Consider the following 15,480-nt stretch of genomic DNA (forward strand, 5'->3'; position numbering starts at 1 on the left):
ACTATTTTTGCCTTGTACACCCCTTCTCAAACAGATGCCTTTCTGTACATGGTGAGAGAATCTCAGAAATATTAGTTCAAAAGCAGATGCATTTGTAAGAGAAAGCAGAAGAGTTCCATGGGCTGAGGTGAAGGGGGAATGGGGAGGGACTCAATGGGTAGTTTGTGTTTGGGATGATGAACAGGTTCTTCAAAAGCATTGTGGTGACAGTTGCCCAACATTGTGAATGTATTAAATGCCACTGAATTGTGCACTTACAAATGGTTAAAATGGTAAATGTATGTATGTATATGTTACCCTAGTTAAAAAAAAAAAGGGAAAAAGCAGATGCAGCACACCATCTCTTTCAGACATGACCAATTTATTCAGAAAATTCAAATTTCAGTTTGGCAAAGTATATCCAGGGGCAGAGAGTTCGGGATAGTCATTTCATTGGAAGCAATCACATTTTCTAGAGCTAAATGTCCATGGGGTAGTTAAAAATAATTTAGTGTGCAAGGGGTGATAATCATAAATATTTGCAGAGTCAACAAAACAAACAATCAGTTTACACAACCGGGGCATGAAAAACGCTTATGGTAGTAGTACTCCTTTATTCAATTTAGTGCAACACACATTAAGCCCCTAATTTATTCAAGACACTGGGCTAGCTGCTGGGGTTGAGGTGGAAATACAGAAATCACCAAGACACAATCCCTGTCCTTAAGAAGTTTACAACAGCACATATAAAAATGAGGGCGGTACAAAATAACTGCTCTAAAAACATGGAGAGCTTACTTCTCCGTAGAGGTTAAAGTCAGGACCCCCTTAATTTTGTGCTGTGGGTGAGGGAGGCAGGATACAACGTGCCAAGAGAAGAAAAGTCTGTGTCTAAGTATGGCTTGGGAACAGGACTGGACTAACTCCTCCACAGCTTTATGTGTGTGAATAGGGCAGAAGTATTCAAAAGTATTCTTTTATTTTAATTCCTCTCATCAGTGTTAGCCCATTACAAGGAAGTGATGGACAGGAAGTGAGGTCTATTAAAAAAACAAAGTTTGAAGAGGCAGGGACATGAACAGGAAACACCATTTCATAGTTTCGTGTAAACTCAACCCCGTGTGTATATACATCTAGTAGCTTAAATAACATCATCAAATGGGGGGAAAAATCCATCCGGAGCACCATAGTTCATCATGGCAGAACACAGTCTCTCTTGTTAGATTCTAAGACTAGCTTTGGCTCCTGCCAGTGGAGGACGTAATGCTACAGGGAAATTGGAAGTTCGTATTTTTACACATGAATTAAAGTCCTTAAATGTTACCTCCTCAACTCAGCATAAATGATGAAGAGAGCTTAGAAGAGATAATTTGGGGAGAGAGATTTAAGTCTTTCTAGGCTAACTGATCTAATGATGCCTTGACATGCTGTATTTCCTATTTAAAAAAATACAGGATGAGCAAGTCTTTCCTGAATAATAACTTAACTATGTGTAGAACATACTGCAAGAGGAATTTTAACAGAACATACTACTAATCAAACATCAGTTTCTGCTTTTGTAATTTACACAAATTACCTTAATTATAATACTTTAGGGAACACTTACAAACACAATTATGTAACGTTGCTTTAATACTCATCAGCCTTAACTTCTAAAAGTTTGGCTTATATTATTTTATCTCAAAAAAAAACCTACTTATAAATCTCGTTTTCCCACAGAATTAATTCACCATCCAACTTTAAAAATAACTTTTAAAAACAGAAACCAATAGTAAACTGGAATGCTAATACCTGCCAGGCTTTGATAAAATAAAAATAAACAACTTACATAAACAGCACCTATTCATAAAACCAAAACCTCCTTTTGAAATACAAAGTTCAATTCTTCTTGCCTTCGTGGTAACTGCTATCAGAATCCCCAATTCTCCCCCTCCCCACTTCAATCCAGGAACTGTTCTGGTTTGTTAAATCACATAACACACAGTATTTTTTAGCATTAATAAATTATTGATATGGTACCATGAATAGCTGTTTTTAAAAACCAACGTTAACTCAGAAGACCAGTAGAACAGATACAATAGCACACTAAAATGATTTAAAAGAAAAAAATTTTTTAAATGTACCTTATCCTGGTCTTGTATTAATTCAAATTAAAAACCAAAGGATGAAGTATCATTTCAGACCTATATACATCAAGATGCCAGTTCTTATAAAAATGTACTTTAGTTGTAAATGCTAGGTTATGCAAAAATAAGTTTATATCAATTGTATTTAACTTTAATGAATTTTCCCCAACTCTAATATTAAAAATGTTAAAAGAACTTAAATTTTAATGGCAAAAAGTTCCTATTTTCCCCATCTATTAAAAAAAGATTTTATTTTCCCTTATTAACATACAATGCCCTATTGTTAAGGCACAACTTTTTTTAGGATAAAAATGAAACCATAGACTAGGTTGATTTTATACAAGTTACAAGACAGAATTTTTGTATGCATATACTGAAAATAATATACCTCAAATTCAACGAAGATCAAAAATGAAAAATCAGTTTCTATCCAGGACCAGTCAACACATAGCCAAGATAAATAGTTGTAGCTAGAATAACCCAAGTAGATTCTATTTTTAACCTGCCAAAGATTGTCTCCAAAAGGCCATTTTCAAGGTGTTATCAAGGAGAGGCAAGCTGGATATTTTCTTTTTTGAAGAACAGGGGGTGGTGGCACCCCAGCTTTCTTTACTTATGCTTTGCTATCAGAGATCGTTGTCACCTTCAAAGCCTGGGTGAGATCCAGTTTTTGAACATCTGAGACAAGGGCAGAGTTCCTGATCCTAGGGCTCAAGGCAGATGTTTGCTCTGCATCCTCCCTCTGCTACCCTTCCCTGGAGCTTTCTTCCTTCCCACCCTCTTCTTAGCCACTGCCCCTCCCCTACTTCCTCTGAACCCAATTAGCACAATATTCAAAGGGAGCACTCAGCAAACAGAATTTGCACAATTGTTACTTAAAACACATGAACCAAAACACTTGTTAGCTTCATCATACAGCCATAAACAATTCATCTGAATGTTGATTTAAATCAAGAAAAAACATTAGAGGAAAGAGGACAACTGAATACCAAACAAATATGATCCTTGTAGGCCCTTTGTAATCTCAACTGAAATAGGGACACAAGTATGAAAGCTAACAGAAAAAGCAAGTTTTCTTAAGCAGGCTTATATACCTAATTCTTGTATTTTCTGCATTTTCATTCTGTGAAGAAAGGATCTAAAGAAATGGTTTGTAAAGACAGAAGCACTGGATTAGACTTGACTGTGTAAATCTTTGTGGTTTTGAAGGTGATTTTCCTTTACCTTTTGAGAACAGTCTTTGAGAAATAACGGTCAACCAGAACTCTTGCCTGGCTTCATCTCCCTGACCAGGAACTTAACTCAGTTCTACCATAAGATCTGAGCAGCCAATCTTGAGAGAAGTAGGTCTAGGAGAGAATTCAGGGGTTAAGTTTTGGGGGAGAGTATGGTCCAGAAAGGGGCAGATACAGAACAACATCAACGGGCTGGGGAGCCAGGGAATGAGGTAGAGATGAAGGGCAGAGCAAGGGGACAGCTAATCAATACTTAAGTTATCGATGCCACTACTTTTACTAAATGTGATGTGTAAAACTCAAAAGTTTAAGGGAGCATTGTGCTCTAAATGATAGCAAAGATAAAGGAAAGGGAAGACAAGGAGTTGGGGAGGTGAGGCTTGCTAAACGTTCAACTTTATTTTGCTGCATTTAGAAGTAATTCTGGGAGATAGTACATGCCTCACTTACTCATGGTGTTTTACTGGTTATGTTCTGGCACAATAATGTCTCACATAAATAAATATAAATATTGTTCTTTGTACTTATATTAGTTCTGTAATGTATATTGACTTTTAGAAACAAAAAAATTAAAAATGAATTTTCTATAAAAGCACTTAAAAACCATTAGTAACTAGACTATACCCAACAAATTATAAAAATAATGCATTTAACTGTCAGCCAATATCTTAACTTTTGCACATAACACCAACCCTTCGCAAAGTCATTATCTACATGCAGATTAATGGAATTAAAAATAAAACCAAAGTAATCATGCTTGCTAATATGATCTAGTTTCATTTCCATTAAATTAGAAAGTTTCCATGTAATATTGAAAAAAAAAACCCTCCAATTAAATGCCATTTCTTAATATGCCAGTCTTCTTGCCCCATGTTTGACACATTACAATTAAAACAAATGCTTATACCACGGACTCTGGAAATAGTATATGCCTCTGCCATCTCTCCTGAGGAAAAAATATTCTCATTTCATTGAAAAGTAAAAAGATGAGGTCTCCAACACTCTGTTCTGAACCCCTAAGTCCTGTTTAAATATCAAGTGTTCCAACTACCAAAACTTTGTACGAATTTTCACTGAACCTATCGAGGCCCACTACACTATCAGGTTTGTGAACAGTTGCTAGAGACTGGGAATAAACATGTGCTTTGTACTAAATTCAGTTCCCTAAGGAGGAATGAAAGGACCCTGGAGACCATGTAAAAGGCAGACCTAAAGCTGTATGCACATTCCACTAGGTGAGGATGTCCATTCTTTGGTCAATTTTACCTCCATGACAGGAAAAGAAATGGAAAGTTGTTTTGAAGAAAGAAAAGAAGAAAACAATGAGCAATCCCCTCCCCCTCTAATCAGTATGTTATAAAATACAAGGACATCAAAGTCACATGAAATAATGGTATTGTTTACGCGAAGTTTCCAGATAACACACTGAGAGAAATCCAACATTCCAATGAAAGTTCACAAAGCAAGGTTCTAATTACAGGGACACAGTGAATATGCCACTGCCTTTCTTCCAGTCAGATTCTGCCTACTGAATTAAAACAAAAATTACTCAAAAAGTAACATTAACCTTTGTTATTTTAATCTGAAAGGAAACTTTAAAGTATCTTAAATGCTATTACTTTGAGATTAGATTAGATCCATTTATTAATGGTAAAAGCAACCATAAATCATTCCTGATAAGGTGAGAATCTCTACATACAAACCTGGCAAAGTTTTTAAAAAGTACTAAAACAAAACTTGAAAATAACGAAAGCTAGCTCAATTTGTGTAGTATCAAATGACTCAATTAACAGAATAATTTATATTCTTATAGTGCATAATTTATCCCTAATGAGAAAATGTACCAAAATCTTAGTGCTAACCCTGAAACCTTAATCCAAACCTTACATGTTAAAGACTAAATGCTGGTTAGGAGGGAAAGGATGGGACCATGCAATGTCCACAGAACAAACAAAAATCAACAGTAAGGTGGCAGAAATATTGAACCCATGGATACAAATACACTTTTCTGTACAAAAACAAAAAGCAAAAAACAAAACAAAAACACACACACAGAAACTACTATTACAACGCAATCATCATATAGCTATATTTTCGACTAGCTGGTGAACCTGTTAAAATTTCAAAGAAAAAAAAACAAGCTTTTTCTATTTTAATCCATTAAGAAATATTCAGTAACAACAGATAAATAGAGCATTTGTTGCATATTAATGAATGTGTGGCTTCTTGTGCTTTCCATCTGAATTAGGGGTAAAAACCTCCAATTACTTTATTTTCAATGAGATACAATTGTAAAGTAGTATTAAATCTACACAAAATCAATCCTTTCTTCAGCCCTATTCTGTATGAAAGTACTAACAAATAGTGAAGATTCATGATGTTGTGTGAAAATTGTGACTCATAACAATGTAGACTCAGCTATAGATTTTAATTCACAAATATATATATATATGTGTATATATATATATATATATATATATGCGGCCTTGTGTATGACAACTGTACGAAAATAGTCTCAAAAATAAAGACAATACTTGAGACACGAAGCAACCCACTTTCCCTGATCTTGCATCCTATTACAGGGAAAATAAGTCTCTGATGCTTCATAAATACTTTAAAAAGTTCTGGATGGCCTTAACCATGCAGTCTCCACCAAAGCTTTGAAGACCCCAGCGTTTCAGGCTGACTGCTCAACTCAGGAAGAGCTGTGACCTGTGATCACCTTTGCTTATTTATGTCCTGTCTTCTCTAGATCTGGGAGTTTTCTGACTAGAGCCTGGTGGTTCATTCTGATGCTAGCAAGGAGCCCTCCTTCAATGCCGTCGGAACCAGTGTAACTGATTTCTTCACCACTCAGGGTAGTCATATGCCCCCCAAGGGCTTTTAAAATGGCATTGCCAGCACATATATCCCATTTTTTGATGTATGTCACATGGATATATAGATCAGCTTTTTCTTGACTCTTATCAGGCACATCCAAGAGTGCTAAAACTTTATAACCTAAAAGAGAAACAGAATTTAGGTTACTATTCAAAAGATTTAAAGAAAGTAGCTTACTTTTTTTTTTGTTTCTTTCTTTTTTTTAATTAATTTTATTATGTTAGTCACCATATATGTAGTGTTCCATGATTCATTGTTTGTGTATAACACCCAGTGCTCCATGCAATACGTGCCCTCCTTAATACCCATCACCGGGCTAACCCATCTCCCTTAAAAAGCCTACTTTTTAAGAGTACATTGTGAAAAATAACAGCACAGGATAGGCAGAAGTTCTCTATACTATCTTTGCAATTGCAAAATCTAAAATTATTTAAAAATAGTTTTGTTCTTTTTTCAAGGAAGTTAACAGTGCAGACATCGAACCCAAATGAGCAAAAAAATATACTGTAAAGGAACTTATGAAGCTATTCTCAAGTGTAGCCAAATATACTTCTATAATCCTTTAAATTTAAATCTACTTTGTGGTTGTTTTCTATGGAATGATACAGTCACTGTGTATCCTTTCCTCTGGAATACTATACTGAAGCTATATACCCACGGGTTTCATCTGAATATCTAGGAACACTGGATTTGAAAGAAGACAAAATAACACAACCTTAAGCCTTTTCTGTAATGAGGCAGAATTTTTAAAAATTTAAAAAATAAAAAAATAAAACAAACAGAAGAAACCAGGTCTAGAATCTGATTTATCCCATTCATACTGGATATTCTGAACATTACCTTCCTAACCAACATTAACAGAAGGCTTATAGGAAAATATATTAAGTAAGGTACATACATGTAATCATGTAAAGGTTTTAAACACATGTTTTTCACCATAATTTGTTATTTATTTGAATTAAAACACTTCTGACATATTAAAAAGCACTCAAAACAAGGGTGAGCAAAAGGCCTGTGAGTCAAATTCAGGCCATGCACTGTTTTTTGTATAACCCTCAAGTTATGAATGGTTTTCTGTATTTTTAAAGGTGGTAACACACCAAAAATCCAAGAATAGTAGGCAGTAGAGTCTACACGTGGCTCATAAAGCCTAAAATGTTTACTATCTGGCCTTTTAGAAAAAGTAAGCTGACCCCTGATCAACAACAGGTAATAAAATAGTGCAGAATATACAGTAAGCTGGGTGGCTACCAGACTCCAGCTCATCCCAGACATGCAAGCTGAAGAGCTCAGAGGTGTTAAAAGTGCCCAGGGATTAGCCATCCTAGTAACACTTATGAGGATTCCTGACATCTTTCTGCCATAGGAAGCATCATAATGTGCTTGATCTTCCCTTCTCTCCCTGATATTCCTACAGTTAAGCTAACAGCACAATTACTTTGAAATTAGATCACATATAAAACCACTACTGACAGTACATCACTGACATGAAGATGCTTTTGTAGTATTCAAGGAACAGCAGTCACTGTTGTGAAACTATTGTCCTTACTGTGAGGCTGTTTCTTTCTTTCCTTTTCTTTTCTTTTTTTTTTTAAAAAGATTTTATTTATTCATTTGACAGAGAGAGACACAGCGAGAGAGGGAACACAAGCAAGGGGAGTGGGAGAGGCAGAAGCAGGCTTCCCGCAGAGCAGGGAGCCCGATATGTGGCTGGATCCCAGGACCCTGGGATCGTGACCTGAGCCAAAAACAGATGCTCAAAGACTGAGCCACCCAGGCACCCCTCTTTTTTTTTTTTTAAAGGTTTTTTATTTATCTATTTGAGAGAGAGAGAGCACAAGCACGGGGAATGGCAGGCAGAGGGAGAGGGAGAAGCAGGTTCCCCATGGAGCAGGGAGCCCGATGCGGGGCTCAATCCCAGGACTCCGGGATCATGACCCCAGCCAAAGGCAGACGCTCACCCGACTGAGCCACCCAGGTGTCCCTGTGAGGTCATTTCTAACAAGAAGGCATGTGTGGCTGAAATCCCACCCTCGAGATAATCAAGTAGGAGACCATACCTGTCTGCAAAGTACACTGTCTATTCTCACTTTTTTCCCAAGCACAGGACAACCAAATCTTTCTCCCAACATAAGCCTTGACCATGCAGGGGACACTGTCCCCAGGCACAACAGGGGAATAGGAACGTACCAGCACCACCAGCTGGGATAATTGTAGTCTGGTTTCCAAAAGTCTGAAGAGCAACCTGTTTGACCATTCCTGAATGCGAGCGTGACACAACGATCCTTGGGGTCTTCTCATTGTAGGAAGTGCGGGCTTTCACGTTGGACCCACCGTCTACCATTGCCCAAGCTGAAAAGCAAATATGATATCCATTAACAGCACTGAAGGCTTTTGAAACAGGAACTCAAAGGACCAACAGTTGATTGACAAAATACCCTTTTCCGCAGAATTACTTGTTTTTCCTCAAAACAAAAATGCTTTTTTTCCTGAGAATGAGAGTGATATTTAACATTTTTTGCATTAAAATAGGCAAATATTAAAACAAAGCTTAAAAAGGTCACATAACTCTGCCCAACCAGAGATAATGACTTCTAAAAACTTGGCTTAAGAACTCCCAGGCTCGAGAGCTCCCAGTGAGGTGCTGAGTTCTCACTGGGATTATACTGCAACTCAACATCTCTCTATACCTAATCTGGCTTCCTTCCCTCTCTTACACAACTTTGATCCCAAGGGCACTCTTTCCTAAACATCCTACATGCTAATCTCCATCTCAAAAGTCTGGTTTCTGGGGAACTCAACCTGTGACAACCCAGGACATAAACACAACTAGCTACCCTGGATAATTCAAAATTTAAAATAGGTTTTCCTCCTACTATTTTCTCCTCCTTACTATTTCTCCTCCTATTTCTGATATATTCATGGTTTCAGTGATAAACATAAAACAGTTAAAGAGGTGAGTTAGATTTACATATCTGCTTTATCAGAGAATATAAAAAGAAAATGCTCTAGATTTCAAAATAGAACAGAAATTTCTAAGAAGATGAGGAGACCCTAGAAATGGCTTGAAATCTTTTTCTTGGTTTGGAAGTTTTCTTCACTGACTACCAACCTATACAAGAAAATAAACTTACTCAGAATTATCAAATTAGACTGCTGCTCTAGCAGTCACTCACTATGGGGTAAAACACAGTCCACCATGGCTAGCAATGAAAGCAGATGCATTATTACTTACTCCTGGCTGCAGGGAAAAAATAAAAAAAATGAACAGAATGTCCAGGTTCTGAGCTAAGGATGGCAGTCTCTTGGACTCCTCTCACACTTCTTTCTAAAAACCACACACTGCAACAAGGAGAACAAGTAACACCCTTAATCAATAGCTAAAGAATAAGGAGGAGACGAAGAATAGTCACGAACACAAATTTATGAGAAAGAAGGGAAGTAAATACTGAAGATCAGTAGAATAAGTGCCATAGTTGACCTCAGTATGCCATATTCTTATGGCAGGAGCTTCACAGAAGTGCCAAGAGGCTGGAGGCCTCTCAGTGGTGGTAGAACTCAGGGAACAACAGCCAGGATTTCTCCCCAGAAGGAAAGGGTCCCATCTAAAATGAGAACTACTGCATGTAGGCCTGAGATGTGGCAACAGAGCAGCAACAAGAGGAGGCCTAGAGAAGACACGGAGCCAAAGTGAAGTCCTGACAACAGACCAGACGACATAGAACACCCTTCAGAAAGTCTCAGCATGAGAGGCAACTGGAAGACAGCAAACAGAACTGAAGAAAAAGAAGGCGTTGAAGATAAGGGCCTTACTGAAACAAGACAGGATCCAACAAGACAGACAAGAAGTGAAAACAAAAAAGATGCCTGATAATAAAGATAATGCCTTCCTTGTCCTAACAGAAAAGAAATTTCCTGAACTGAGAACCACCCAAACTGCTTTTCTGCCACCACCTTCCCACCGACTGCATGGTGGCCGGCCCAAATGTGAGTAAGAAATATGTACAACTGCAATGTCCACTGAAAAGTATAAGAAGAAAATACAATGAATGAAAGTTAAAACATTTCAGGCTACTTGAAAATTTCTATGAAGCAGAGTAAAACTATAACACAACATTCAAAGACGATTAAAAATAAATAAGCAACAAAAACAAAAAAAGAACACTATGGAACAAAAAAACAACTCAGGAAAGATAAATAGGAAGATATGAAATGGGAACTCATATAATACAGGAAAGAATGCAAACAACAACAACAACAAGACAAAATCACTTAAGACTTAGTTCTAGATCACAGGATACACAGAAAGGCAACAGATTGGTTGAAAAGCACAGTAAGCAATGAGAAAAGCAAAAAATAAGTGAAACAAGCAAACAGATAAAGGGGACCAGAAAGAAGGTAATAGATACAGAAGTCAGTGAGAGAAGAGTCAATATACATATATTAGGAGTCTCTGCAAAAGAAAAAAACTATGAAATAGAACTAATCTTTAAAACTTTGATTCAAAAAAATGTTCCTGAAATAAAAGAGGACTTGAATATCCACACTGAGAGACATACTATGTAGATATCTGCCCAGAATCCCAACTCTGAATCTGAGATATATCATAGTTCTATTATTAGACTTTCAAGATAAAGCTCTTTGGCGTTCCAGGCAAAAATACCCGAGCTACTTACAAAGGAAAGAAAATCGGATTATCAGCTTTTCTGCCTACAAGATTCAACATGCACCCACACAGATATTATACCAGTTCAACAGTTTCTACCAGTTAACCAAGAAAAAAGAGTATATAGTGAGTGAAATAGTGTCCTACTAAAATTCCTGTCTCCTGGGAACCTTCAGAATATGACCTCATGGATATAGGGTCTTTGCAGATGTAGTTCAAGTTGAGGTCAAACTGGATTAGACTGGGCCCTAAATCAATGATTGGTATCCTTATAAAAACAGGAGACAGAGAAAAACAGACCGAGAGAATGAGAAGTGGAGGCACGAACTGGAATTATGTGTCTACAAACCAAGGCATGTCAACGAATGCCTGGAGCCACCAGAAGCTGGAAGAGGCAAGGAAAGATTCTTCCCTTGAGCTTTCAGAGGGAGCACGACACTGCCAACAACATGATGTTGGATTTCTGGCCCTCAGAACTGCGAGAAAATAAATTTCTGTTGTTTTAAGCCCTCTAGTTTCTGGTAATTTATTAGCGCAGCCCAAGGACAGAGGGGCTAAACCAAAGAGTCTGTAAGTAGCTGAGAGTCTTTAAAGAATCAAGGCTACAGAAAAAGCTTTTAACATGTAAGAACTCAGGTAACATGACCTGGATGAGCTAGTTCTCCTGAAGTGATCTTTCAGAGGACAAGTTTTATCCAACCAAAGGATGACTGAAGAACTCTTAGCAAAAGCACTGTTGGTCAATACTGAATAAATTTAACTGTGGATTTAAGAGGAAACCAAAGATAGGAAAATAGGTGGAAGACTAAAAGTGTGTAAATGTTATCTCACAGCTGACTGGTTGAGAGTCAAAGGATACCATTTAATCTGAAGAGCTGAATAATAGAAAGACACATATCAAAAAAAGGTATGATTGACTAAAATGGGATGGTAGTCAAGGAGGCTAAAATAAGCTGATTTCACTGTTGCTCATAGGGGAGAACCAACAGACGAGACCTAAAGCACAGGACCATATAATGGCATTTAAACAAAAAGGCATATATAAAGGTGTTAGTAAAAGTGGGCAATGAAAAGAAGAGATTTAACTTGAAAAATAATACCTGTAGTTTGAATAGCACTGAATATAGAAAAATCCACAAGACCTTAAGGATATCAAAAAAATAAAGGCAAAAGCCTGCTCTTCCCTGAAAAAATAACATTCATTTCCCTGGAGGTAGTTTTTACCCAAAGTCCTTACTTAGAAATCGGTGAAGAAAAAAAGTTAAACATGTATTTTGTCTTTCTAATAGGAACTACCTTTCAGGATAAACAAGTAACTCCAGTTGATGAAGAAACTTCTCAGTAGAAGAATTCTAGCTAATGTATGTAGAAAATACAACGGAATTAGAAAATCCCATTTCACGTCTTTATAGATCTTAAAACTATTATGTGAAATGTTTGATAGAATCCTGATCTCAAATGGTGCCAAAATATTTCTCCAGACTACTTGTTGGTAGCAAGAGAATCAAAATAATTTGTAACAGAGATCTGGTCATGACCATTTTAACCATCTTACAGCATCACTAATAATAAGACTAGATATTTATATATCATATAAAATGATGCAGCAGGAAGTACATGAAGAATATCTACAACGTGTTCTTGACAAAAATCCTTAACCTTAATCCAATCAAGGCTTCAGATCTAATTTGCACTTTATAAGAAAAAGAAGATGAAAAGTAAACAAGTTAAATGACACTCTTAGGAAATAATCAGGAGAGTCCCAAAAGCAGGACATTATGTAACAACTAACTTGATCTCAACAAGTCAATGTCATGGGGAAGAAGAGGACTGGAGGGTGTTCGAGATTAACAGAACTTAACAGAACAACCAAAAAAATGCATGTGACTTGACCAGATCTTGGTTTGAAGTAACCAGTTGTAAAATCCACTTTAGAAGCAACTGGGGGAGATGTGAATATGGGATCAATTAGGGAATGTTAATTTTATTATTATATTCAAAATAATAGTATTACATTAATAGTATATTAAGAGATGCATAGTGAAGTGCATAGGGTAAAATGTCACGATCCTTGCAATTTTCTTTAAAGTACATGAAAAAAAAGAAGGAAGCAAATATACAGAAATGTTCAACTGTTAAATCTTGATGAAAGAGCACATGAAAATTCTGTACAATTTTATGTTTGAAATTATTCAAAATAAAAGTTAAAAAATGACAAAGAGAAAAAAAAACTCAATTCTTTTTAGAAATAATCAGAAAAAACATGGTTTTACTAAGAAGTGAATTTACAGTGCTACATCTCTAGAGGTCAGTATTGTGTAAGAGAATAAAGACAGCGTATCTCAGTAGATAGTACCAGAATAATTTTAGATAAGAATTGGTAATTTAGTATTTTAAAAATATATTTCATGTTACAGAATTTCAACAAATTCTGTCCTAACACGTACATGGACAAATTATTTCAAGCACTTTAAAAAAATTCGGTAGATGCTTAAATAAATGATTGATGGTAATGAGGTAATCATGAAAAGGTAAAATAGCAGCTAACAGAATGTGTTTATTCTGAGGATATGCTAAAAAAAAGTCCAGTGGGTAATAAAAAGTGGTACTTTGCTACACACTTCAGACATTGTAACTTAGCTACAAATTTCCACTGCATGGATATATTACACTTATACATTTATACATTACTTTGTTAAAATACTATTTAAGTACCTGTTGCTTCTTAGAATTTCAAACTCAATGAATTACTTCTAATTAAGTCTGGTAAGAATTTTGATCAGTTTTGCTCTCCCTGCTGTCAACAATACTATCTAGCTCCCATTATAATCAAGTGTAGTTAAATTCTGGTAAGCATATAATACCTGATAGTTTGTACTCTGCCAACATCAATATACAGTCTGGATCTGAAAATAACAGTCCAAAAAGAGGACACAAGCCAAACAAACCTTCGATCCAGGAACAGAAGGTCAACCCACACCTAATTAAGGACTTATTGATTCTTTTAGAATGTTTGCAGACTAGCAAGCACCTTTGTTCCAGCATACTGGGCAACTCAGCGGCATCACAGAACAACAGACATTTTCTTACAACTTACAGAAACCATTTTGGAACACAAGCTGTTCCTAAGTTAGAAACTTTTGGCTTTTTTATTTTAGAGGAGGTAAGACTCTAGGGGGAGAGGATACGTAGTCTTATGGAATAAAGCTGTTTCTTTTTAAATGGGCATTTTATGATCCTTATTCTCCCCACCCCTAAAAGGAACAGATGTGGAAATTAGGGCCCAAAGAATGTGAATCTCTGCCTACCCAGTATCAACTTCCTCTTCATTTTCTTTATTAAGATTCTAATTCTCTCTGCAGTATCAGGCTGTTTGCAGCTAAGGGGGCCATGTGACATTTGGCCAATGAGATGGAACAGAGGGCTTCAAGTTACTCTTTCCTAACACAAAGAATATCTGGGATAGATCTTTTGTCCCTCTTCTTTCCCCCTTCTTCCAGACTGGAAGAGAGCCATGGAAACTGGAAGCACCCATCTTTGTAAGCATGAAAACAAAAAACTACCTTCTAAGACAAAAAAGCAAAAAGAGGAGTTAGGTGCTTAACAGTACCATAAACTGAAACCCCTGCCCTTTGCCCATCTTATCAGGTGAGAAAAATAAAACCTATATCTGTTTAACTACTGTAATCAGATTTATTTTGTATACAGATAAATGTAACCCTAATGGATATAGACAGGCAATCAGGAACCATGTCGAAGAATGAGTCAACTATACTTCAATTAAAAAAAAAGAAAAGAAAAGAAAGTGAGAGAGGACTTCAAAGACTTAAGCCCTATACTTAATCTTTATATGCCTGTTTTCTCTTTCTTTAATTGAAGGTCACTATAATTCCTCTTTTATAGTCTTTCCAGAGTTATTTTTTGTTTCCTAAAGATTTATTTATTTGACAGAACAAGAGAGCAGGAGAGCACTAGCAGTGGAAGTGGCAGAGGGAAAGGGAGAAGCAGACCCCCCGCCGAGTAGGCAGTCCAATGCGGGGCTTGATCCCAGGACCCTGGGATCATGGCCTGAGCCAAAAGCAGTCGCTTAACTGACTGAGCCACCCAGGCGCCCCTCCACAGTTATTTTGAAGCTGAAATGAATTTATGCCAATACATTTCATGAACTGTGAAAACACTAAACAAATGTGAGATATTAATAAGGAGTGGTTAGCTCTTGCTATAACATTTTGAACTATGTTGCTTTCCTAAGAACTTTGCTAAGCCCCTTTTCTCATCTTTATAAAAAACAAAAATAACAACACTTATCTTTGTCTCACAGAGTTATCACAAGGTTCAAATGAGATAACTTAGTTTACTGCAAATAGTTAACCACTATACAAATGTTGGCAACTGTGGAGTTATTATGAAAGTGGTGTGATGTACTGATTTGCATAAAATTCCTGAGGTTGCTTCCTCCTCTAATTTAGCTGGATGACCTTGAGGAATGTATCAAACTTCTGAGGCTCATTTTCTCATCTGTAAGTGGGAATGTTAGTAAGTGCACCCCTCCCTCATGTGTTATATGAAGTGTAGCAATACTGCTAGGTTAAGT

General features: G+C 36.6%; 1 protein-coding gene across 1 annotated transcript in view; it reads right to left on the reverse strand.

The window, feature by feature from the left end:
* Positions 1–344: 344 nt before the first annotated feature.
* BPNT2 (3'(2'), 5'-bisphosphate nucleotidase 2) overlaps positions 345–15,480 on the reverse strand; it is a 37,476-nt gene continuing 22,340 nt past the window's right edge. Inside the window, exons 4-5 of the mRNA XM_081816015.1 lie at positions 8,411–8,572; positions 345–6,340 (exon numbers count right to left, since the gene is read on the reverse strand). Of these exons, the coding sequence (XP_081672141.1) occupies positions 6,069–6,340; positions 8,411–8,572 (434 nt within the window). The 3' untranslated portion in view covers positions 345–6,068. The remainder of the gene's footprint in view (positions 6,341–8,410; positions 8,573–15,480) is intronic.

Source organism: Leptonychotes weddellii, chromosome 4 (genome assembly GCF_054177405.1).
Source record: "Leptonychotes weddellii isolate Sample4059 chromosome 4, ASM5417740v2, whole genome shotgun sequence".
Classification (NCBI taxonomy): domain Eukaryota; kingdom Metazoa; phylum Chordata; class Mammalia; order Carnivora; family Phocidae; genus Leptonychotes; species Leptonychotes weddellii.